At 44.0% G+C, this 23982-nt stretch overlaps 4 protein-coding genes across 4 annotated transcripts; all 4 read left to right on the plus strand.

The window, feature by feature from the left end:
- The first annotated feature begins 848 nt into the window (after nt 1-848).
- il11a (interleukin 11a) lies at nt 849-7287 on the plus strand. The gene is made up of 5 exons (XM_069537759.1): nt 849-1296; nt 2039-2196; nt 4963-5058; nt 5250-5411; nt 5721-7287. The coding sequence occupies exons 1-5, from the start codon at nt 1290-1292 to the stop codon at nt 5898-5900; spliced, it is 603 nt and encodes a 200-aa protein (XP_069393860.1). The 5' UTR covers nt 849-1289; the 3' UTR covers nt 5901-7287.
- Nucleotides 7288-8319: 1032 nt separating this feature from the next.
- znf628 (zinc finger protein 628) lies at nt 8320-16199 on the plus strand. The gene is made up of 9 exons (XM_020110038.2): nt 8320-8468; nt 8897-9444; nt 10176-10248; nt 10334-11266; nt 11814-11984; nt 12079-12412; nt 12713-12867; nt 13438-13680; nt 13795-16199. Exons 2-9 carry the CDS (start codon nt 9059-9061, stop codon nt 15829-15831), a joined length of 4332 nt encoding a protein of 1443 aa, XP_019965597.2. The 5' UTR covers nt 8320-8468; nt 8897-9058; the 3' UTR covers nt 15832-16199.
- A 602-nt stretch (nt 16200-16801) lies between these two features.
- On the plus strand, nt 16802-19625 carry nat14 (N-acetyltransferase 14 (GCN5-related, putative)). The gene is made up of 4 exons (XM_020110036.2): nt 16802-16953; nt 17399-17542; nt 17836-18141; nt 18247-19625. Exons 2-4 carry the CDS (start codon nt 17462-17464, stop codon nt 18694-18696), a joined length of 837 nt encoding a protein of 278 aa, XP_019965595.1. The 5' UTR covers nt 16802-16953; nt 17399-17461; the 3' UTR covers nt 18697-19625.
- A 742-nt stretch (nt 19626-20367) lies between these two features.
- aicda (activation-induced cytidine deaminase) lies at nt 20368-23842 on the plus strand. The gene is made up of 5 exons (XM_069537044.1): nt 20368-22056; nt 22653-22818; nt 22951-23233; nt 23380-23495; nt 23598-23842. Exons 1-5 carry the CDS (start codon nt 21800-21802, stop codon nt 23646-23648), a joined length of 873 nt encoding a protein of 290 aa, XP_069393145.1. The 5' UTR covers nt 20368-21799; the 3' UTR covers nt 23649-23842.
- The last annotated feature ends 140 nt before the right edge of the window (nt 23843-23982 follow it).

Raw genomic sequence — 23982 nt, forward strand, 5'->3', positions numbered from 1 at the left:
TGTGTGTAAGTGTATATGTGCGTGTCTCTGCTCACTGTTTCTATGCAACACTTTCAGAGGCCCCTTCTGGTCTGGACAACACCTCTCCCCTGCTCCTATCCCTCTCTCACTCCTCACTCTTTCCTTCACCCTGTAGAGGGAGAGAAGGAGTGAAGAAAAAAAAGGGAGAGAGAGAGAGAGAGAAGGGTGGGGGGGCAGTGGAAATAACAGGCTGCTGTCTCAGGAGGGGCTCTGAAAAAAAAGAGAGCAAGGGGTGAGAAAAGGAGGGGAGAAAAATATGGGAGAGAAAAGGTGTTTGCTATGAGCCTTAATACACTGAATATAGGCTGAAAAAGAGAAATTGTATAACACACTTTTTCAGTGACATCTCACAAAAAAGAGACCAGGCCAGGTAAAACTAGAGCCCTGAAGGATACATGGTTACAGGAGATGTGCTGATACACATGAAAACAATGGGCTTTTTAAAACCTCTGCAGGGATAGAGAGACACACAGAGGGAGAGAGAGAAAGAGGGGAAGAGATTTGGAGATGGAGAGATAAAAAAGGGAGGTATAGATGGGGCTGATTGGCGCAGGTAGCGGGATGCGACGGAGGAAGTGCTGGAGATAGGGACCGGAGAAAGTGATAGAGGAAAGGAAAGAAGAAGAAAAAAAAAAAAAAACAACGGAACATTTTTTTAGACAGGCAGCAGGGAGGGGAGGGGAGGAGGGAGAGAAAGAGAGAGAGAGGAGAGGAGAGCGTGTGTGTGTGTGTGTGTGTGTGTGTGTGTTTTTATGAATGAAGTGAGTCACTGCCGATGTGTCATAGGCCCGACGTCTTTATAAAGGAAGTTTTAAACAAGCCTAAACACTTCACTGCGCGCAAAAAATTGGACTTACCACACTCGCATCCTCTCTCTCTCTCCCTCTGCACTCCTGTTGCCTCTCAGCCTCCCTCTCTCCCTCTCTCTGCACACTGTCTGTGAGTGTGTCTCTGCCTCCTCCATAAAGACCACAGGGGCTCATCTCAAAACTCTTTTTAAAGAAAGAAAGTTTGACTTTTACCTTTCTCTCTCTCACTCTCTCTCTCTCTCCGGTGGGAGCTCCAGTCATCACTGTGCCCTCTTGCTCTCTCTCTCTCTCCCTCTCATTCATTCTGTCCTGACAACTGTCTGAAGAAGAAGAGGAAGAAGAAGAAGAAGAAGAAACCGGAGCACGTGACAACATCCGGAGCTCAATTTATTTATTGAATTTCTATTTATTTATTTATCCACGTCTGTCTGCTGGTTTTCAAATCCATTGGAGCCCAATATGAAATGTAAGTGATTATTTTACTCTCCACTGTGTCCTATTATGTCTTTAATGTGATTAAATTGTGGTTTTATGATATTTATGTAACTTTTATGCGGCAGCTCTAGTATCTTCCCTGTTCAAACACTGATTATTTATTCATTTCTGAACAAGTGGTGACTCTATTGACAATGCTGATAATCCTTGTAGCATAGGCAGCTTTATTCCCCATTAGCTGTTCAAGTTGCACAGGGACAGGGCTCTCGGATGCTCGTGCAGTGTTATTTTGGCTGCGATTCTTGTGGCTCACCTGTAATTATCAAGCATTCATCATTTCAACACCGCTGTGTTCCCCTTTTAATACTTTACCTTGTATTTGAACATGAAAGGGGGCAGAATGAATGAGCTTACTGTTAAGAGTTGACTTGGCCTGGTCTATATAATTTATACCACCAACTCGTGCACACCTATCCAGTTGCAGGTGTGACAATCCGCAGCATTCATCTCGTTGCTTATGGTGAAGGAGCGATGATGATATTCAATGTCAGGGCCTGGCTTTTAATGATTTAATTATTTGCATTCAGCCTGTGAAAACATGACTCTGACACTGAAGCTCTTCAGGACTCCTCTGCCAAGTCTGGAGCCATTGTTTATATTATGGTGCAATATCTTCCCCCTAGAACTGACAGCCGTGGCCTGAGGTCATTATCATTATGGCGAGATGACAGCGCCTTTCCACTAATTGCTTCCGTTTTGCTCTGCTCCTACAGTGCTGCTCGACTCCTCCTCATCTCTCCTCTTCTCGCTGCTATTGGCCCAGCTGCCTGTGTTTACGTCTGCCCTTCCAACACCACATCGGCGGTCCACTGACATGGATAAGCTGTCCAATCAGACCAAAAACCTAATGAAGCTCACCCAGGAACTGCTGGTAAGTGAAGATGATGCTATCCTAATGATAACCAGCCTCAGCACCCGATTGGTGGAGGGACTAATAAGGCCCACAAGCCATTCTATGCTAATTGAATTGTTAGCGTGAGGACGGGAGAGGATGCTGGTCATTGCACCACAGGCTGCCATGACAGATCTCTCCCTCTCCCATGGATTTTGGTGGTGATGCTACTTTGCAGTTTAGTTAACCCCCAAACTACTTTAACTTTGCATCATGCACTGTAGTGGAAACACTGTTTTGCTACATTACACCAGGTTTGCTCAGGACTTCAGTCAGACTTAAGCTGCTTTCATAAATGACACACTAGCAGGAGTCCGTCTGCATGCTTGGATCAGGGCAGCAAAAGCCCCAGGGGAGATTTTGACTGAGTGATCTCACTTTTAATCCACACTGGAGTCCAAAGGGAGGGGAAGTCTGACTCAGCAACCTCCTAGTCTGTTCGGTCACCTGACTGACGGCAGTAGCATGAAGATTGGCCAATCAAGATTCATGGATTTAAGTAGAATTAACACCTATTTATAGTGATGGTTAAGACATGATATGGTTAAAACAAAGTTCTAGGAATCAGTTCAAAATCTCCAATGAAGACAAACTTACAATACATATTAACACATGTATCTATATTCAGCTAAGGCTGAACCTCCAAGCATGTCATGTGCAAAGTGACAGCAGCCTATACGACATGCCTGTTTACATAGAAACATGTTTATGTTCTGTGGGTAGACTGCGGAAGTGTGGAGAGTTTTTTTTCCCTATCTAATGTGAATCACTTACTCATGTACTGTACCAACAATTCTGGACTGAAATCATAATTTGTTGACGAGTGGATGTAGGAAAATCAGATTTGAGAACTCAGCCAAGATTTGGCTCCAGCTGGTGATTGTATATCAACACTGTTTTAACAGGTGAAAGAAAAAGCTGGAGTATATCTCTGGATCTCTGGTTATACATGACTGATCTGGATTCTATTCTGGCATTATGCAAATCTTTTATCTCATTTGTTCAGGGGATAAAATCAAATTAAATATAGCCGCATACTCTCTCTAGTCTTAACAAGCAGACACTGTTCAGAAAGTGCTTTAAAACAATGCTACAGCTCGTTGTGTAGCAGTCGTCTAACCTGCAGTACAAATGTGATGAACCAGATTTAACTAAGAGAACAGAAGCAGACAGTATTCAGTAATGTGGAAGATTCATTTTTAATTCATTTTTCCTTATTGTGTGGAATTCCACTAAAAGGAGGACAGAGTTTGGAAAGATAAATAGGATGGGAATCCATGGAAAGTCCCTGCAAAAAAGCAATGAAACTGATGCTTTAAAGGAAGAAAAGTGCGTTTGTGTTTACACATGGGTCTATATAAGTTTTCCAAAGCGCCTGTGTATCTGTGTGAGTGTGTCTGTGTGTGTTTTTGCATGCATACTGTATGGGTGCAAATGTGTCTCCATACGTTTGTGTGTATGCATTTTTGTGGCCAAGTGTGTGTGCACACTGAGGGTTCTGTAAATAGCCACGGTTGTGTAGGTGCAGTGTTTAGTGTTTTGCTTTTGGTCGCCACAGCAAAGTGACTTGATAAAAATCACAAAAAAAAAAGATTTATCACATTCCAGTATTTGCATTCAGGAAGAAAGAAGCTGGATGCTGACTCCTGTCAGGTGAGGTCATAATCTGCGATGGAGAGAGCAAGAAAAGGGAGGATAAGAGGGAGAATTAAAGGCTGAGAAAGATGGAACAGAAACCACAAGAGATGAAGAGATCAAAAAGATGACAAGCCAGTGGTGTATGTGTGTGCATGCGTGCATGTGTTGTTGCATGTGCTTGTGCACCTGGTGTGAGAGAGAGAGAGAGAGGGAGAGAGAGGGGAGCAGAGGAGAGGGAAGCAAGGGATGGAAGAGGACAAAGGCAACAGAGACAAAACATTTGACCACAAGCATAAGTGAGCTCTTACGAAAGGCTGATGGAGCGACATGAAGGACAAAGCAGCACATTCATCTCTAAAAACATCAGCACAAACAACAGCATAGCGAGGAAAAACAGCACAACAGGTTAAGGAAGCATTAAGCACACACAACCTGTTTATACAAATCATTTCTCAGCACTCGTCACCATCCTGATGTTGTTATGTTCCTCTGCTGGTTGGAAATGACGCATGCCTATCAGTCATCATCATCTCTGTTTATCTCCACTCATTAGTGAATCAGGCAAACATCTTTAAAGCCAAATTGTACAAACTGATGAGCCTAGCTGCCTTAGCAAAGTAGAATAACATAGCCCTGGACTCTCAGGTTGTTTATCCCCCCCTGCTGGCCACGATGGAGCCTACGTTTACTGTCTGGATGTAGTTTACAGCACAACTCAATCTGGGCAGCAGCACTGCGTCATTCCATCTTTTTATAGCTGTGACCCTGGAGTTTCCCTACAGTCCTGTGTTGTCTGTCCCACTTGGAGCTTTCTTAGTCACTGCATATGTTGTTATCCTCGCTCCCTGTAGAAAACATCCTGTGGGTTCAGGTCATTTTCTCTTATTGTTGACATTTGGAGAGGCTGAATGTGGGTGAACTCACACTGACCCAATCAACCACACTCCCCGCAGTGAAAGCTACTGTCTCTAAGCACAGAAAACAGTCATCCAATCGAGGTGCCACACTAATACTTTCCTCATGCTGCCGTGACTTGTCTCAGGATGAGTTCAATTGCGCTGCTGCAAATCACTAATGAGCTGCTCTTTGTCTCGTTTTCTCTTTCAGAGGGAGCATGCGTTTGACTCAGACGTGGAGCCCCACAGGTTCAGGTCTCTGCCAGAAATGAGCAACAGAACAGTCGGTGACCTCAACAATCTTGAGGTAATGCCCTGATAATGTGTGTGTGCGTATGTGTGTGTGTATGTGTGTGTGTGTGTGTGTGTGTGTGTGTGTGTGTGTGTGTGTGTGTGTGTGTGTGTGTGTGTGTGAAGGAAGAGCTGCTGGTCTGTTTCTTTCCAAACATCTTGCCACACCCTTGCTAAGTCTCTAAAGTATGTCTGTGTTGTTTCCAGCTGAAGCCCACACTCTCTCAGCTGCACGCTGACCTGAAGCTGTACGAGCACCACTTTGAGTGGCTGAACAAGGTTTCAAAGAAGCACCATCACCCTGCTGTGCCCAAGCTGGTGGAGATGATCAGAGAAATGAAATCTCTCATCAACATGCTGCACCGTCATGTAAATAGTTCAATTTCCTTTCTTCACCCTCAGTTGTTGATAGAGTTTAAATATAAATTGCTCCATGTTAGACTTGGCCATAAACTATATTCCATTTTCAAGTAGGATTGTACCCAGTGGGCGCATATAACTCCATCAATGCCCATCAGTCCCCCTATGAAACCACTTTAAAATCAATTAAAACATGCTTGTAAAAAAGTGCCCTATCACTCAATGTTAAAGAAAAACGAAAAACAAAAGTATGTGGGAGTTTGCTCTTTTTTAAATTCCCCTACGATGAATTAATCATGTCTGTCTTCTTGTCCACAGATGCTGAGAGTTGAAGCACCGAAGCTCACTCCAGCGACCCCCTCTCTCCCCCCTCACCTCCCCTATCAGTTTGACGTGCTGCAGTCCAGCCACGAGCTCCTCCAACACTTCAAGCTCTTCTGTGATTGGGCGTACAGAGCGTTCATCAGCCTCAAGCCCAAAGTTACTGCAGTACAATGATGATCTGAGAACTGCTTGGCTGCAGAGCCATGAGGATACATGGAGTCCTTCCTCAGCCAAAAGGGGAATTAGGACCATGTAAGTGTGCACTGCAGTCAACAGCGTCCCTCAAGAGGCCAAAACATCAACCAGTGACATGAGTGTTGAAGAATTTGTCTTTCCATCAGGGCCAATGAGGATGCGCTACACTGCAGCCATTTATGACCATCGAGATTCCCCCGTTAAAGCAAACAGCTGGTTTAACTATGATGATTGCGTCACCATTCCCCAAACTTTCCCCTTAAGGCCTTGTTCATGACCATGTTATTTATGTATTTATTTATTTATTGACTGTTGGTAATTTATTTAATTCTATTTATTTGACGTTGTAATGTGTCACTCTCATCTTTATTTCTGTATTAACGTGAATTTAATTGCCCGCATCTTTGTCATCTTTCTTTTTGTCGTGTGTCTCACTGATCCTCAAGACAAACACAGTAGCACTTCCTGAATCTATAGCTCTGATCTTTACTTTTGTTTTAAACTTAACTTAATTTAATTGTATTTCTTCAGCCAATACTTTTTCCAGTAGATGTAGCAAATAGTTTTGCATAGCCAAAGTTTTCACAATCTCATTACTCACAGTTCCCCTTAAAATAAATAGTTTAGATGATATAAATGTAATTTTCCAACAATGTTAAATGTCTCATGTTTTAACGAACCAATTGGTGGCATGTGAAATTGTTTTAATTTGTTAAAGTCAGGATTGTAGTAAAAAAGAGTTTTGAGGCCTTTTTTCCCGTTCTGCATGAGGAGGCATATTTCATGTTGTGGTAAAGTTGTATGAATGTGCCCTGTTGCTGAGCACTGATGGACCTGATTAGATTCTTTGCACAAACTTGTTAGGATTAGCCTCTTGGATGAGAGAGATGGCTGATTTTTAACATGTGTTTTGGGGTAGAAAAGTTAGTATGTTTGTTGTTTTTTTTACTTTAACACCCAAAGCCTTAAAATACTATGTATTGTGACACTATGTTCTGTACAAGTGTACATACATTTACAAGAATGTAAATTGTTGTATACAGTACTTTGTGTATTATGTTGTTTTCTACAATATAATGTAGACTGCTTTACCAATTTTATCACTATAATTTTTTGTTAATTCTTATTCTAGTATTTGTTACAGTATTGACTATTTATTTAAGTAACTTGGTGGAACTATTTATTTTGTGCTGCAGCGGAGCAAGACTCCTGTCTTTTTGTACTTTTATACAGTTTTCGATTCTTATTAACTATTATTATATCATCATGTTTAAATTATTGTTGTAACATCAAGTTGCGTCTTCCACACACTGATTGGCCTCAATGTGAAATATGTGCCTTGGTGAAATAAATTCTAAAGAATGTGCACAATGGATCTGAGTGTATCTTTGATGTGCATGCTCCATATCAACCTGCATCATAAACTAGTGGTGGCATCTACCAAATTATAGCCTATTTACTTCAATTAATCAATCAAAGTGGGATTCACAATTTGCTTCATAGGGCTTTATAAAGTGTGACCTCCTCTGCCCTTAAGCCTCGACAAGATAGAGGAAAAACTACAAAAAAAGTGGAAAAAAAGGGAGTCACGAGTGAGGGAACCCTGAACAGAGGTGCAAGAACAATATTTACAATATTCATTTGAAAAGACAGTGTGTAACATGAATGGAGAAGTGTATCAATGCTTAAATATTGATATAAAATACAAATGTCTGACAGAGTGAAGGGAGCAATAATGACAAGTGTATTGCCAGTAATTTGTTACTGTACTTAAGTATATGTTTCATGTTTCTGTACTTTACTGAAGTAGATCTATTTTCGGGTACTTTCACTTTTACTCCCCTACATATGACAAATATCTGTTCTTTCTACTTCACTAGCATTACGCTACACGTCCATCTGTTTTTATTTTTTCATAATCAATAATAAGATGCTGGTTGATTTACAGGTTACCATACCTGCCATAATGATGTGGTCCTGGTAAGTTCTTTTACTCTTAATACTTTAAGTAAATTTAAAAGCAAGTACTTACTCACTTTTACTCAAGTACATTTTTGTCTATATATTTGTACTTTTACCTTGAATGATGTCATTTGTCAGTACTTCCTTCACCGCTGGTGTAAACCATGACAGGTGGACTAAAACACACCTGAAGATACTACGTTACCCAGAAGTCTGTGCGCCGGAATCACCGCGCAATGGACAACACGCAAAATGAATCACGTCTTATAAATAATTTTTATGGCTCCCAGCGTGTTCATACAACATCTGAAAGCGCTTTGTGTTAAATCTTTGGTTTGAAAATATAATTTAAAATTCATTTTAAAAACGTCAATCTGTCTGTAGAAGCCGCGGACCAATGGGAGCGTCGCATCTAATGGAGCATGCAGCCAGTCGGCGTGTCCGTTCTTAGGAGGCGGCATCGGGCGGAGAGCTGCTGTTAGTCTGCGCTGTGTTTATTGTTAAGGTTGTGTGGATCAGCACTGCGGAACCAGCTCATCTTCACAACATCAACAATGTCGCTTCAGGACGAGCTGAGGACACGAGGTGAGCGGAGCTGCAGCCTGAACTCATGCCCCTTCTCACCCGACTTGTACACGAAGCTATACCGCAGTGACGGCGGCTACATTAGCTTTAAACACAGGCCGGTAACCGGCTGTGTTCACGCTGTAAAAAGTCCTATCCGTGGTGGCTGCTTTGTAGCTCGCACAGCTAACTGTAAACACTTGAATATATAGGAGCTCAATGTGTAGCTTAGCTTTAGCCTCTGTGTTTTTGTTGCTAGCAAGCACCGCACTGCGGGGACGGGCAGAAAGAGACTGACAGCCAGAGGAGAGACAGCAGGGAGGGAGGGAGGGGGAGGCTGGCTTCATAGTGTATGAGGGAGGCTGGGGGGAGGACTTTAAAGGGGACACGCTCACCAGGAGTCACCAAGTTCTAATGCTTGTATTTGTTTCCATCTCTCTCCATGTCAGACCTCCCCTGAGCTGCCTACTTGGGATGACAGCTGCTGTGTCCAGGGAAGGAGTTCATCAAAACACCCAGAAGAAATCATGAAAGAAAGACAAGTAGAGGAAGGAAACGCCATGACACCGCACCAGAAGTGATCCCACAGCACTTTTCCTCAGAGCACCCTCATGGCTAACTCAGTGGCCTTAGTGGTCCAAGCAGAACTGTTGCCAACCCAGTCCGCCACCTTGCTCTCTCCCTTCCCGTCCCTGCTCGGCTCAGGAGAGGATGGCGAGGACGAGCGGGAGAGAGGCGAGCTCGTGGAGGAAGACAAGGGGGTCATGGAGGGCGGAGAAGAGGTGGTCCTGGACATGGTGACGTCGTCTGTGTCAGGCCAAGCCCAGCAGCCCAAGCAGTCGGAGCATCCCTTTCAGTGTCTGGACTGTGGCAAGAGCTTCAGGTGGTCATCCAGGCTGACTCACCACCAGCGGAGCCACAACAATGAGAGACCCTACCGTTGTAACGTCTGTCCAAAGGCCTTCAAGGGCTCCTCCGCTCTGCTCTACCACCAACGGTATAGCTTGACAGTACTCAATCAATCAAATTATATTTGTGTAGCCCATATTCATAAATCACATTGAGTCTCATAGGGATTTGCAAAGTGCGACATCCTTTGTCCTTAACCCTCAACGAGGGTAACACTGTTAACAGGGGGGGATAGAAACCTCAGAGAGAGCCACTTGTGAAGGATCCCCCTCTCAGGATGGACAGAAGTACAATAGATGTCGTGTGAAATTAAACACAACAACAAAATAACAATAACTTTAAAATTATTATATAAAATAAGTTTGAGGGGGGAAAAAGGAAATCGCGCCAGGGCGGAGGGTTCCTGGGGGCTATTCTCATTTACTTTCCATTCTCCAGATATAGCACTTCTGTATTTGGAACTTAAATGAACTAAATGGGAACGGAATGGAATATTGTCAAAGCAGAATTCTAATGTGAGCATATCTTTAACAGCCAGTGAGCAGTAATTTTTTTTAAGGAAGTACCTGAAACATACAAATACTGGATTCACCTCAGCCTTACTCATTATCTGTCTAATTTCAATTTAACAGGAAACTGAAGGTAGAAAATTCATATCTAAAATCCATATTAGATACCTTTTAGCAGCTTATGCCACTGTATAAAAGTATATTGCAGTATAAATCAATGTCATTCATTCATGTTAATGATTTTTCACATATCTAGTGATTGTACATAATCAATTGTACTGTCCTCTTAAATTGTTATTTTCCTCTGCAGGTCTCACTCAGGGGAGAAGCCTTACAAATGTCAGGACTGTGGTAGAGCCTTCAAACGCTCCTCTCTGCTCCAGGTGAAATGTCAAATGTCATGTTAGAGACAAGGAAAGACTTTACTTTCGAAAGGGATTTTACATCTCTGTCTCTGTCTTTCTCCAGGTCCATCAGAGTGTCCACACTGGAGTCCGTACCTTCTTGTGCCCCTACTGTCCCTTGACCTTTAAGTGGAGTTCTCACTACCAGTATCACCTGCGCCAGCACACTGGAGAATGCCCATATCCCTGCGACACTTGCCCCAAGGCCTTCAAGAACTCAAGCAGTCTGCGGCGACACAAGAATGTTCATCTTGGTCTCAAACCTTACACCTGCTCAGTGTGTAACAAATCCTTCACTCAGTCCACCAACCTAAGGCAGCACATGAGGATACACACAGGCGAGAGGCCATACATCTGTGGTGATTGCGGACGCAGCTTCACACATTCGTCCAACCTAGCTCTGCACAAGAACTCTCACGCACACCTCAACACAGGAGGGAAGGAGGGAAAGAGAGCAGAGGATGCAAGGAAGGCAAATGTGGAGGTGGTGGTAGGGGCAGAGGAAATGGCGTCATCCATGTTGACGGACATGGTGGGGTTTGTGAGCCAGGAAGGAACGGATGGAGTGGGGGTGGGGATGGAAGAAGTGTTCCTGTCAACCACCTCATCAGGCCAGAATCCAACCCTGCTCCGCCAGCTCACCCTTACCTCCTCTGGGGAGGACATCTGTGCATCCAGGGCCATTGGGACAGAGGTTCACCTGAGCACTGACACTGGGGCCAGTGTCTTGATTTACAGCTGTGGCAGCTGCCACCACACCTTTGGTACACAAAGAGACCTGGAAGAGCACCAGGCCATCCACATGGTTTCAGAGGAGCACGGGGCCGATGGAGAGACCGGGCCAGGGGCAGGGATGGAGGTTGGCGATGGGCTTGTTGGAGCTGGACACCTGCTGGCTGACTTTGAGGAGGTGGTGGAGACTACCACAGTGGTTGAAAATGGACACGCAACAGAGGTGCTCCTTGGACTGACAGAGGTCACAGATAACAGCAATACAGTAAGTGAATGGGATCAAATGGATGAATGCAGGAAGAATTTTCATACTTTTAACATTTAATAAAAAGGAAACAATGAAATGGCCTAGTATCAGGCCAGCGGGAGTTTATGTTGCCTGGTTTCAGACCTCTGAATCCCTACACTACATCTCATGATCTATTTGTTTAGAAATCAGTCCAGTAAGATGACCATTGATGGCTGTTTATCCTGGTCATATATTTTTCATGAATGAAGCCACCAAACTATATCCATGAAAAATACAGACAGAAACATGGCAACAAGTGTAGATGGATCCCCCTTTTATCTGGATCCACTTCATAAAATAAAGGGTTCTTTCTTGGGTCACTCCCCACCCCTCCACAAAATTTTGTGGAAATCAGTTCAATATTCTTTGCATAATTCGGCTAACTGACTAACAAACAGACAAGCACTAGTGGATGAAAACATAACCTCCTCGGTGGGGGTAAAAATCTATACTCTAAAATTAGTGTGTTTAAACTGCAGAAATGCGTTTATGATATGTTTTACTTCCTTTGGTTTGTTGTCAGAATGTGGGCACCACCCAGGCCCAGTTTGACCTGCTGCAGAGTTTCACTGAGGTGACTCAGAGCTCTGAGACTGTTCAGCCAGAGGACAGAACCACATGGGCAGGGCTGTCATGTGGCTACTGCAGTAAGACCTTCAAGACCAGTGGAGGCCTTAATAGACACGTTTCACTGGTGAGAATGACTTATAATTACTCCACCACTATCGTGCAGATTATCCATCCTTACGATAACCTTTGTCTTCTGTGCACCCTTTTTGTTTGTCCAGATGCATGCACTTTCATCACAGTCCCGCTCTCAGTTCAGCTGCTCCGCCTGCGACCGCTCCTTTCCCCTTCTCTCCTCACTCCTCACCCACCAGCACTCGCACACCCCTGAGCAGCGTCTCCTGGCTGAGGCAGAAGCAGAGATAGTGTGCCCTCCGTCCCTTTCCCTGTCTATCCCTCTGCCTTCCTCTCCCAGCCAAGCTGACAAGCAGCAGGGGGATCAGAGGGAGATCCATGTTGACATCATTACCGTTGGTGAAGAGCATGAGGAACAGCCAGCCAAACCGGCCAAAGCCCCCAAAAAGACAGGAGTCAGCAAGAGCACTCCTGCTGGAGGTAAAGGCATTTTGATAACAGAACAGACACACACTGCATTTTGACATGGAGGCAATGGAGATTCATATTTAATATTATCCTTGTTTTGATAAATACTTTCCGTCTGTACTGGTAATTCTATTAATGAGAGACCATCCATGCTGTATTCAGAAGCAGAGTGGATGAGACATTTCTGGCAACATGGGAAGTTGATCTTTTTTTGTCCTTAAGATAGGTTAACGTAAGAGGTTGCTTTTTTACTGTAATAATTACTACACTGGTTTTCACAAATGTGACAATGTTTCCCACACTGTCATTCAGAGAGGCCATACCGCTGTTCAGAGTGCGGAAAAGCCTTCAAAGGTTCATCTGGGCTAAAGTACCACATGAGGGATCACACTGGGGAAAGGCCCTACCGCTGCACTGAGTGTGGAAAGAGCTTCAAAAGGTCGTCACTACTTTCAATCCATCAGAGGGTAAGACTCAGTCTTCTGTTCTAACACATTTTCACACAAGCTTAAGTTCCAAGTGAAAGATCCATGATTTGGGAGCTGACCTTCATGATTTAGTCATAGTGGAACTCCACATTTCTCCACTTTACTGAGGTTGTGGCTCTCCACTATAGTACACACCCCTGCAGATGAATGCAGTCTACAAAAGACAAATCCAAACAGCAATAAAAAAGAAAACTCTGCAATTACAGCACTCTTGTGGCTGTATTTTAATGTCCCCTTGTTGGCTGCCACTCGTGGGCTGCATTTAGTTCCTATTGGAAGAAACAGGAATAAAGGGTTTTTCAGTTTCAAAGCATTCTTTGTGAATTGTGCTCATTAGAACACACACAGATACACACACAGATACACACACATAAAATCATTCATATTAACAAATGTTAAAGTAACCCCACCATAGATTTGCTGCAGATATGTCCAGTTATGTGCTGTGATTATAACTTAGAAAATTGAATTATTTAAAGGTTGGCTTTATTTTTTAAACACTGAAATCTTCTAACATAATAATAAAAAATGTATTTACACTTTACCCAGGTCCACACTGGTGTGCGGGCTTTCCAGTGCCCTCATTGCCCTCTCACTTTCAAATGGAGCTCTCACTACCAGTACCATTTGCGGCAGCACACTGGTGAGAGGCCATATGTGTGTAAGGAGTGCGGCAAGTCCTTCAAGAACACCAGCTGTCTGCGTCGACACAGTCAGATGCACACTGGACTGCGGCCTCACATCTGCTCCATCTGCTCAAAGTCTTTCTCCCAAACATCAAACCTCAAACAGGTCAGTGCCGCCTGTAAAGATTCAGCTGTGAACTCTCATCTGTTTGTATTGAAGAGATTTGTCTTATATTACAAACTGTTCTGTTAATTTCTCTTTCTTCTTCTCTGAGAGCAGCATGAACGCACCCATTCCGGCGAGAGACCCTTTCAGTGCACACACTGCAATAAAAGCTTTACACACTCCTCCAACCTTCAGCTCCACCTTCGCACACACTCCTCACGCAAGGACTTCAAATGCCAGTACTGCTCCAAAGAGTTTGTCATGCACTCCTACTTGCAGAGGCACATCCGCACCCATGGCAGCAGCGTTCCTCTGCCCTGTCCTGGTGGTGGAGGTCAAGACGGTGTGGCTGTGAAAGCCAGTGTTGGAGGAGTAACAACCACTACAACCCTGCTTAACCCCATTACCCTGGAAGCCTCAGGAAACAATAGCAGCTTGATTGTGTCCCAGCCAGCTCTCAATATCCCCCTCAACACCTCCCAGAACTACTTTATGATTCAGACAGTCAGTGGCCTGCAGCTCATTCCTCTGTCATCCCCAACACCTGCACCTCCACCCCCTCCTCCTCCGCCACCACCTCCGTCCCAGCCCCAAAACTTCCTCCTCCTGCAGTGCCCCTCCAATAATGGCAGCCAGTCCAGCTTGATTCTTGTTCCCACAACAAACAACCCTCCACCAGCTCCAGAGCCTCAGTCTCTGCCTGTACTCCAGACAATCCAAGCACTCCAGCCCGTCCTAAACCAAACACAGACTCAGATAACCCAGTATCCAACTGTATCACAGCAACAGCAGCAGACCAGGATCATAATCACCAACAACAATAACAATGCAAACACTCCTGTTGCCACGCGAACGCATACCCTGTCAGCGAACTCCCTACTGACTAAGCCCATATTAGGGAAAAGCACACGGACAGCACGGAGCAGACGGGGACGCAAACCAAAAGTTATTCTTCAGAAGACAGCTCCTGTCAGTCAAATTACAGGTGGAGCTTTGTCAGCAACAAACTGTATTGTGCCACAAAGTATCCCAGAGACATGTGCTACTACCACAGAGACATCACCATCATCTGTAGCCACTGTTTCCTTGTCAACATCTTGCACTACAATCTCAACATTTCCTTCCTCCACCTCTGTAGTCCACACAGTGGACACCTCAGGGCCCCCATCAGCTGTTACTGTGGTTACACCAGCCACCACATTAGCCACAGCATCAGTTTCTACTCCTATCCCCGCTGCGCTGGAACAGAAACCTCATACCACTGTTGGGCAAATGAGGACAAGGCAGACCGTGACAGGGAAACAGTTTGTGCTGTGTTTTGATAATGAAGAACAGGCAAAGGATGGGTTGAATATTGAGGAGGGTGGGGAGTCTTATGTGTTACAGTTTGAAGGGGATGCATCAGCTGAGGCAGTTGATGGGGGAATGGGTGGAGAGGGAAAGTCACTTGTGCTTCAGTTTAAGACAGATGGGCAAGGTGATGAAGAAAAGGGAGAGGATAAGGGAGGGATGATGTCACTTCTGCACAACTGGGGTGGAGAAAAGCAGGGTACAAGACATATGGGAGAGGGGAGCAGCCAGGGAGAATCTTATGTCCTTCATTTTCACACTGAGGCACAGGACAGTGGTTCATCCAGTGCCACTTTCAGCCCAGGACAAGAAAACAGGCTGCAGCTTTCCTGCACACCAACCCGAGGTTTGGTGCCTCTTGACGGGCAGGAGGTGGTGTTTGAACTCGGGGGTGAGACCAAAATGGAGCAGGAAACTGAGGAGGGTATGCAGATGATAGCCCTGATAGAAGGGGAAGGGGGAATGATGGGGGAGGATGGGGTAGGTTGCAATGCTTCAAGTGGTAGGGTTACTGAGGGTGGAGGAGCCATGGAAGGTATATTCCAGCTGGAAAATGGGGAGGAAATTGTCATCATCGAGGTCAGCACCAGTAGTTTGAGGGAAGGGAGAATAGAGAGAGGAGGGGACGTGGACATCTCACAAAGCAGTGAGGTAAAATACGAGGCCGCAACTGCAGAGGCAAATGAAAAGTCTGTGAAGGAACCCAACTCTGCAGCCAGCACAGAAGTACAGACACCCACCGATGACACAATAAGAAATGGACCTATACCTAGTTCTGAAGAAATGCGATTCTCTGACTAAAACCTGTGTTTGTGTGTGTGAGTGCATGAGCGTGCGTGAGCGTGCATAAGTGCGTTAATGAATGCCTCACTTATGTGAGCTCAGCGTGTGAGCACTTTAGTCAGTTCTCATGGAACTGAGAGGAGAACATGCAATGAGATGAGTACTCTGTCGTAATACCATGGTGCCACATATTAGAAATGTTATACATTCAAATAGGCTGTTCATGGACACCTCAGAATATTCCCCAGAAATTAGTTTGAATGATACTGTCATTGGCAGTTTGTTTATTAACTCAGTAAGTTTGTGAATAAATGTTGTAAATGGCCTTTTCTTCTAAACCTTAATAACTAATAATAAGTAATTATCATTAAATTTGTTTTGTCTTACCTCTTTGTCCTGAGCCTTTTTTTTTTTTTACACAGTTATATTTTAGTTTTAGTTTATTACTTCCACTAAGGAGGGTATGTTTCCATCTGTTTGTTATTTAGCAGGATTACACAGGAACTACTGGACGGATTAACACAACATGGATGTGGAATAGCTCACGGAACAACCCATTACATTTAGGTGTGGATCCAGGATTTTCTTTTTTTTATTATTTAGATTTCTCTGAGAATAATTCTGGATCTAGTGGATTTAAAATATCTTCATTTCATGGTAACAAATACACCTGCAACTACCACTACTGAGTAGAGATAAAGTCATAAAGTAAAGGTATGAAGGAGTTTGACATATCTTTCACTGATTCAGATGAATATTTGACATGTTTCCAGATCTGTCTGTTTCTTGAGAAATAATTTATTATCCCACAAAAACCAGGCATATAAATATAAAACTATTGTGTGTGTGTGTAGTACAGAAATCCACCGTATTTGGAGCGCTGTTTTTCGATTCACGTAGGGTCTCCGCCGTACGGATTGTACGTACGCAAATGGCGTAGATCGACCCATGGAAAACGTGTAACGTGACCACAAAGCTGAGTACGTTTGCTTTCAGAATCCCTGTGTCTACGCAAGAAACGTCTCTGTGTTCATTTCACCAAAACGTGCTGAAGCTGCGCGAACACAACAGCCGGACACAGACTCGTACAGTTTGGATTCACCATCTTTCAGCGTATTCTCTGCTGGGTGAACGCAGGAGGTAAGTGGGGCAGGGGGCGTTTTTAACGTGGGGGGAACGAGGGGTCCACATGTGTCAGGAGATCGTCGTGATCACCTTACAAGGATCTGAACCAGGTCCTGTAGCTGTCGACCTTAGCTCTGGTGATCGTGAGGATGAAAATATAATGTAGAAACACAGAAGCAGGGCGACACATGCATGCAACAAATCCTCCATAATCCCCATCTGTCTGTGTTGTTTGTGGCCAGCGTGGGTGTGATGCCTCTGCACACTTCTACTGACTCACTGGATGAGGAGTCCAGTGCATTGCATAATAAGAATTGCCAATGTTGTGAAAGCACTAGTATCACCATGTCACTTTATCTGCATGATTTTTAGTATCAAGCATCCTAGAGCGTAGGTACATAGAGTATAAATATAAATAATGGCATCCTCTTGTCCATGCACTTTTCTTCTGTGTGTGTAGGTTCCTGGTGTGGATGTTGGCATTTGCACCACACTGTGTAGAAAACCGCAGGCCGGTCTCAACATGGTGAGGCTGGAGCTGGATAAGGTGGCGATGAGGAGGATGAAGGAGGATGATATTGAGATGATCAAGGCCCTCATCAAGGTTCGTATGTTCTTGGACACATTCATTTCAGATGAACATGTGTCCTTAGGGGCCTTGTGTTCAGTGTAGTTCAAGTAGCAGACTTTAATAACTCACAAAGCATTGAATTACAGCCGGGTTCATCTCTTTTTTGAGTCCCCGGGAAATGTTTCCGGTGTCGTTTCTGTATTTGCAGGTGAAGCCCATGTGTCGTTAAATTGATGATGTTTTCTGAGTTGGCTCATTTGTGAGTTTACTTGTATTTAACATCATTTTATTAAAATGTTTTAACTTGTGTCAATTTCTCTGTCCAGGAGGGCTGCGAGGGCACAGAAAACCGTCTCATCCTCCACATCCTCACTCGTCCGCTGTGCCTCTTCGTCTTGGCCATTATCTCCTCAATGCTGCGCTGCATCGTTCACTCCTTTATCCTGGCCCTCGCTATTCCTGTCTTCCTACTTATTATCTTTCTCAAAATCACCATGCCACGGTCCACAGGGGTTCTGGGCAGCAGCCGCCCCTACTGGGACTATGTGGGCAGCAGCTACCGGGGGCCGCAGGAAGAGACACTGCAGAATCCCTATTGTAGGATCAGCGGCAAAACACCACTGACAAAAAAGGTGAGTGTGCTGGTTTTCCAGCAATGTTACTTTTTTATGATTAAGGATATGCTTAATTGTCGTGAGCAAATATTGCAGACTTTTAATAAATTTACTTTTCTTCAGCCAAGATCCAGAATCGGATCCAAAGACAAGGACAAGGACAAGGAGGTGTCAACAGAGAAGGTCACCCCAGAGCGGGAGCAGGCGGCAGGACACGTCTGGGTGGCGGACTGCGATGGGGAGATCCTGGGCTGCATCTTCCGGGAGAATGAGACGAGAGCAGGCATCAGGAGAATCTGCAGGGTGGTGACAGGCTGCTGGTACCGCAGGGAGGGCCTGGGTCGGCTGCTTGTCCAGAGTCTGGAGCAGAGAGAGAGGGCAACTGGAGCACACAGAGTCTATGCACACATCCCCTACCCTTCTAAGCTGGGGGAGGCTTTCTTCAAGAAACTGGGTTATCACCAGCTCGGGGAGGGGGCTGATGAAGAAGACGAGGAGGAGGTGAAGCTGGAGAAACCAGAGAGAGGCTTTATGGGATATCCCCTCACTAAGGTGTTTTACAAAGACCTGTGATTGAGTGATGAGCGAATCGTGAAGTTAAAAAAGTGGCTGTGAGCGTAAAGATGAAAAAACATGAGCGCAAACTGTGGATCTCTGCTGTGTCATGTTTGGATTTGTGTTTAAGTTAATAATTTATATGCCTGTATTTATTGACTGTTTGTGTTGCTGTTCTGTTTGTGTGTTTGTTTCAGTATATTTTGTTTTTCATCATCGAAAGCACAATTTCTAACAATTATTTAAGAATTCAAAGATGACATCACGATGCCTCAGGTCCTCTGTTCTCTATCATGTGTGCGATGAAGTAAAATATTTATTTAAATGTCGGCAGAGAAAATGTTTTTTACTGAGTTACTTACTATGAGTTTTTGAACTCATGGTAAATGGGTTTGTGGGCGTAGAGAATTGAACGCACTTCTTTGTGTGTGAAACCTAACAGATGTGTAGGAGGCTGCACTGTTACTGTATAGGAAGTGTGTGTGGTTTTTAAGAACCTGCAGAATTTGTCCTTGGCTGCCGCTGCTCCCCTTATGTACAGTATATGACTCTGCAAAAATAGGGCATCCTCCTTTAGCTTCCTCTCTTTCATTTAGAATTCTTTGTTATATTATATATACATTATTTAATTACAAGGAATATCAGTGAATGAGAATTTCAGATTCTGCATTCATTAATGGTGATCGTGACAGTATATGTCTGCTGAGTCAATATGTTACTGCTGAAAGAGATGAATAACTGGTATAACTTTGAAATTTCATTTTTATTTCCCTTATTATTTGTCATTATAATAAGAGACATTTTATGGTTTTCTCACAAATGTGTTTTTATATCGCTTTATGTTTATGTTATATAACTTTATGGTTTTACGTGTCACACAGAATAAACTATCTTAGGGACTATCTTGGGCTGTGGTGACATCAATAATTAAAATGATTAACATCAAATATTATATTTAATGCTTTTTTATTACAAAATTAGTGTTTCAAACTCATTTGCACAGCATTTACAACCTGTGTGGGGGTATTCTGACTCGAGAATGTGTGTGGTTTGCAGGTGAAGGGCACTTTATGTATCTAAGTGGAGGGAAATGCACACAGCCTGAGTCTGAGGCTAACCTTGATATGGTTAGCAGCCCTCACACTTGCATGAAGAATCTACCCAGCTTCAAACCTCAGCCGATGTCAGTGTAGCATCAACATGCCTCAGATAAACACCACAGGATGTTTGTACACTGTTAAAGTGTGTGGGAATGGAGGCATATCTCACCTGATGCAAAGACAAATAGAAGCTTATACTTTACTGCTGTAGCTCATGACCGTGCAAAGCTGTAGTGGAAAATCACTGTCCTCTAATTAACTTGGATGAAAAAGCTGAGCTGTAACACATCAGTGTTGTTACATGCACAACTAAGTGTGTGGTCAGGCCATTTTCAACTTGTAAAAGCTGTATTTTTGCTTGTGACACTTCTTGGTCATCACCAGGTTGTTTCTTCATGAGCAGACACCTGTTAGCTGGGCCTCTACCCGCCTGATCTGTAGCTATTATTGTTGTCAGGAAACAGATGTGAGTTCACACACTGGAAAGAAAGTCTGTTTGTGACTGTGGTCTTGTGTGTCTGCACGTTATGGCTGTGTGTAAGTGTGTGTGTGTGCGCGTGTGTGTACAGGGTGTGGGCGGGTGGGTTTCGGAAAGTATGACTTGGCATTTCCTACACCCGGTTTCTGCCCCTGACTACGGGTTAAATGCACAGCCATGTCTGGCCGTACCGAACTGCACCACACACGCACAGTGCACAAGAGGGGTGGTAGTGCACGTGAGTGTCCATGTGTGACTGTGAGATGACCTTGGTCAGCTGTGGTCAAACCAAGAGAGTTGGGTGGGAAGTGGTTTCATACAGTTTGGCATTTGATCAGCCTCTTGAAGTCGGGAAAAGACATGCACACAAGATCAAATGTGCAGAGACATTAGGCTTAGTGCACTGTCAGAGTAATGCGATATGATGTGAGGTTGTTCTGGGCATACAGACACACATACACAATCATAGGATAAATTAAATGAATTTGTTCCAGATGATGTACAACATATAGACTGCGTTAATGGCATCCTCGTACAGATGGCTAACGCACATGTAGCACATACACGCACAGATGAGCTCCAAAAACAGCCACCCTGGGAAACGGTGAATTCCCCAAACCACAGAGTGCATGAGAGGGTGAGGGGAGTCATGGGAAAGCAGAGTGCCTGCATGCAGTACCACTGAGAGAGCAGACTGGGCCAGAGCTAAAACAGGCAGAGAGAAGAAAAGACGAGAGCAAAATAATAGACATCCTCATTTGGCGAGGGCGGATGACAGCAGCTGATGGTTCAAAGGCTTATGAGTGAGATTTATCCACACACTGTGGTCGGTCAGCTGGCCGGACAGTTAAACAGACACGTAAGGCGAGGGAGGTCGATGACAGTTCTGCTCCCAGCCTGACACAGTTTGGGAAAACCCAGATCAGAGGACAAAGGAGGTGTCAGGGCCTCTGAGGTCTGGGAACGCCTATGGCTCCACCAGACCTTGGGGCTCAGAGAGGTGGTGAGCTTGATAGGTGAGGTGGGTGAATAGCAGCAAGGAGCGGTGCAGATCCCTCTACATCAATGTGAGAAGGTATCTGGGAGTTCTTTCTTCATTATGAAGGAAAACTAAAGTGAAAGGGCCGGTGACTGGATGAGTCTCAAGTGTTTGGAAAGTTTCAGCCAGTTGGCAGAGTTTAGTGACGTCTGTGAAAAACTCCAAAGGTTACAAATCACGTCAAACGCTCCTCTAACGTGTGGTCACTCAGATTGTTGTGCAAAATCTGTGTTGTGCAATGTTTAACCAAAAAAATTTCCTTTAAGGCCTTCTACCAAAAGAATGGTTTCACTTTAGCCATTATGTAAACTAATGGTAATTCCAAAGAGAAAGGACATAAAAACCACAGTGTCCTTAAAAGAATAATTGAAAGATGAGTAATTCATTTGTAGCTTTAATTGTTTGCAGCAAGACGATGCATCTATCATCTCTTTTCTATCACGCCCCTGAACTTACTTTGAAAAATCAATCCGTCCAACCAGAAGCTGCTCTGTAGTGTGCAGGATGTTTATGTTTAGGGGTATATGTTCTCAGTTCCCTCCCTTTAACCCTTCATCACACACACACACACACACACACACACGCACGCACACACACACACACACACACACACACACACACACACACACACACACACACACACACACACACAATTACACACAAATACATACACACTTTCATTCTTTTTCATTTACCTCCATTCATTACCAGCGACTGGCAGTGGGAAGCGCGTCTTTCAAAATGATCACAAAGTTAGACAGGTGAGTAATAATGGGTATTTTCTACTAATACTTTGCATTTGCATTTATGTTGCATGTTCATACAGACTGCACATGCAAACTAATTAAATAAATAAAATTATATATTGAATAATTTTTCATGAATACTTTTGCCTTTGATTCTAATATCAGGTAATCTGCAGTGGAAATACATGTCGAAGAAACTAGAGTAACTTGTGATACTACAATATAAATGAAGGTTTCCGTATTAACGAACTGTCCTGCTTTCACTCAAAGTTGTGAAAGTGAGAGCGAGAGCAGTGAATGTGAACCGTCTTCTGACTGTCCTTCACTTACATCAGGTTAACCACAGGTTTTACATTTGTTTATTGTTCTAACTTACTTAATTAAAACATGATTTCATGTGAGTCATCTGAATAGCAGTGTGTTAACTGTAGGAACTTAACAATTAATTGCATTCGTCTCAGTGTTTCCTGGCACAAAATCACACGTGCACGACTGTACAACTGACTAATAATGTAAGCTGTACTATCTGCACTACTCTATCTGCCTTTCACTCTCAGTGCTAACTATAAACCACCATGCACTAATGTGCACGGTGTCTCTCTTTGTCTCAGTGTGCTTTTGCCCCCCAAAAAGTTCATCTTCCATTACAAGAATGTGCGCTGGGCGAGGGGCCGGAATGAGACCTACCTCTGCTTTGTAGTGAAGAGGCGAGTGGGCCCAAACTCCTTGACCTTTGATTTTGGACACCTCCGCAATCGCAGTGGCTGCCATGTAGAGGTAAAAATACTGTAGGTGAAAATCTGTGGAGCATATCCTGTAAAGTGGTCCTGTTCCCCGGAGGGGCTGAACATAACAAAAGGAAGTAAAGAATGATTATGCTCTTCATTATCTTGTCCACTTTCACCACAGATGCTGTTTCTGCGGTTTCTGGGAGCCCTGTGCCCTGGTTTGTGGGGGTATGGACCTGCTGGAGAGAAGAGGCTCAGTTACTCCATCACCTGGTTCTGCTCCTGGTCTCCCTGTGCCAAATGCTCCGCCAAACTGGCCCAGTTCCTCAGTCAGACGCCCAACCTCCGCCTCAGGATCTTCGTCTCTCGCCTTTATTTCTGTGACATGGAAGACAGTGAAGAAAGAGAGGGCCTGAGAATGCTGAAAAAAGCTGGAGTGCACATCACAGTCATGAGTTACAAAGGTGGAGGCATAACGACAAACCAGAGCTGATATATATATGAATCTGGGCCAGACATGTATGGAAGATTAAACCAGCAACTTAAAATGCAACTTTTCCTTCACTTTATGGATGTTGTCTATTACAATGTTTGTTTTCTTTCCCTCCAGACTTCTTCTATTGCTGGCACACCTTTGTGGCTCGTAAGCGCAGCAGCTTCAAGGCCTGGAATGAGCTGCACCAAAACTCTGTTCGTCTGACCAGACAACTTGAGCGCGTCCTCCAGGTGGAAGAATTAATACTGCACTGATCTTCAGCCGGCATGATTTGGTCAAATGAGTGATGATGTGCTTAAGATTCTCATGAGGTTTCTTATTTTCTTTCTCAGCCACGTGAAACAGAAGATTTTAGAGATGCCTTCAAACTCCTCGGATTGTGAAACATAACTGACCTGTTACCATATGATCAATTCGACTGTGTCTATGGTGAAAACACATGGTCCATCACTACAACAATTAAACTGAGATTTTTTTTAAACTGAGAAATTGTAGCAAGGCTTTAAACATTGGGCAGCTGCTGCTTGTAGTTTCTGTAGCATTATTTTCATGTGAAATAAAAGAATACACAATGAAATATTGTGATACTGTTGATGTTCCATCACCACTGACGAGTAGCAGACTTCAATAACTTCACAAAGCATTGAACTACACCCAGGTTCATCACTTTTTTGGTTCCCCTGGAAACATTTGCCGCCTGTTTTTGTATTGACATGC

The sequence above is a fragment of the Paralichthys olivaceus genome, chromosome 13 (assembly GCF_024713975.1).
Source record: "Paralichthys olivaceus isolate ysfri-2021 chromosome 13, ASM2471397v2, whole genome shotgun sequence".
NCBI classification, from domain to species: Eukaryota; Metazoa; Chordata; class Actinopteri; order Pleuronectiformes; family Paralichthyidae; genus Paralichthys; species Paralichthys olivaceus.

Bases quoted from the DNA above. Each gene is read 5' to 3' on its own strand.
- znf628 (XM_020110038.2), top strand. From the start codon at position 9,059: ATGGCTAACTCAGTGGCCTTAGTGGTCCAAGCAGAACTGTTGCCAACC. The intron at 12,413-12,712 runs GTAAAGGCATTT...ACTGTCATTCAG, and splicing joins CAAGAGCACTCCTGCTGGAG to AGAGGCCATACCGCTGTTCA. The intron at 12,868-13,437 runs GTAAGACTCAGT...CACTTTACCCAG, and splicing joins TACTTTCAATCCATCAGAGG to GTCCACACTGGTGTGCGGGC.
- il11a (XM_069537759.1), top strand. The intron at 2,197-4,962 runs GTAAGTGAAGAT...TTTCTCTTTCAG, and splicing joins AGCTCACCCAGGAACTGCTG to AGGGAGCATGCGTTTGACTC. The intron at 5,412-5,720 runs GTAAATAGTTCA...TCTTGTCCACAG, and splicing joins TCAACATGCTGCACCGTCAT to ATGCTGAGAGTTGAAGCACC.
- aicda (XM_069537044.1), top strand. From the start codon at position 21,800: ATGTTTATGTTTAGGGGTATATGTTCTCAGTTCCCTCCCTTTAACCCT. The intron at 23,234-23,379 runs GTGGAGGCATAA...CTTTCCCTCCAG, and splicing joins CACAGTCATGAGTTACAAAG to ACTTCTTCTATTGCTGGCAC. The intron at 23,496-23,597 runs GTGGAAGAATTA...TTTCTTTCTCAG, and splicing joins AACTTGAGCGCGTCCTCCAG to CCACGTGAAACAGAAGATTT.
- nat14 (XM_020110036.2), top strand. From the start codon at position 17,462: ATGGTGAGGCTGGAGCTGGATAAGGTGGCGATGAGGAGGATGAAGGAG. The intron at 17,543-17,835 runs GTTCGTATGTTC...TTCTCTGTCCAG, and splicing joins TGATCAAGGCCCTCATCAAG to GAGGGCTGCGAGGGCACAGA. The intron at 18,142-18,246 runs GTGAGTGTGCTG...ACTTTTCTTCAG, and splicing joins AAACACCACTGACAAAAAAG to CCAAGATCCAGAATCGGATC.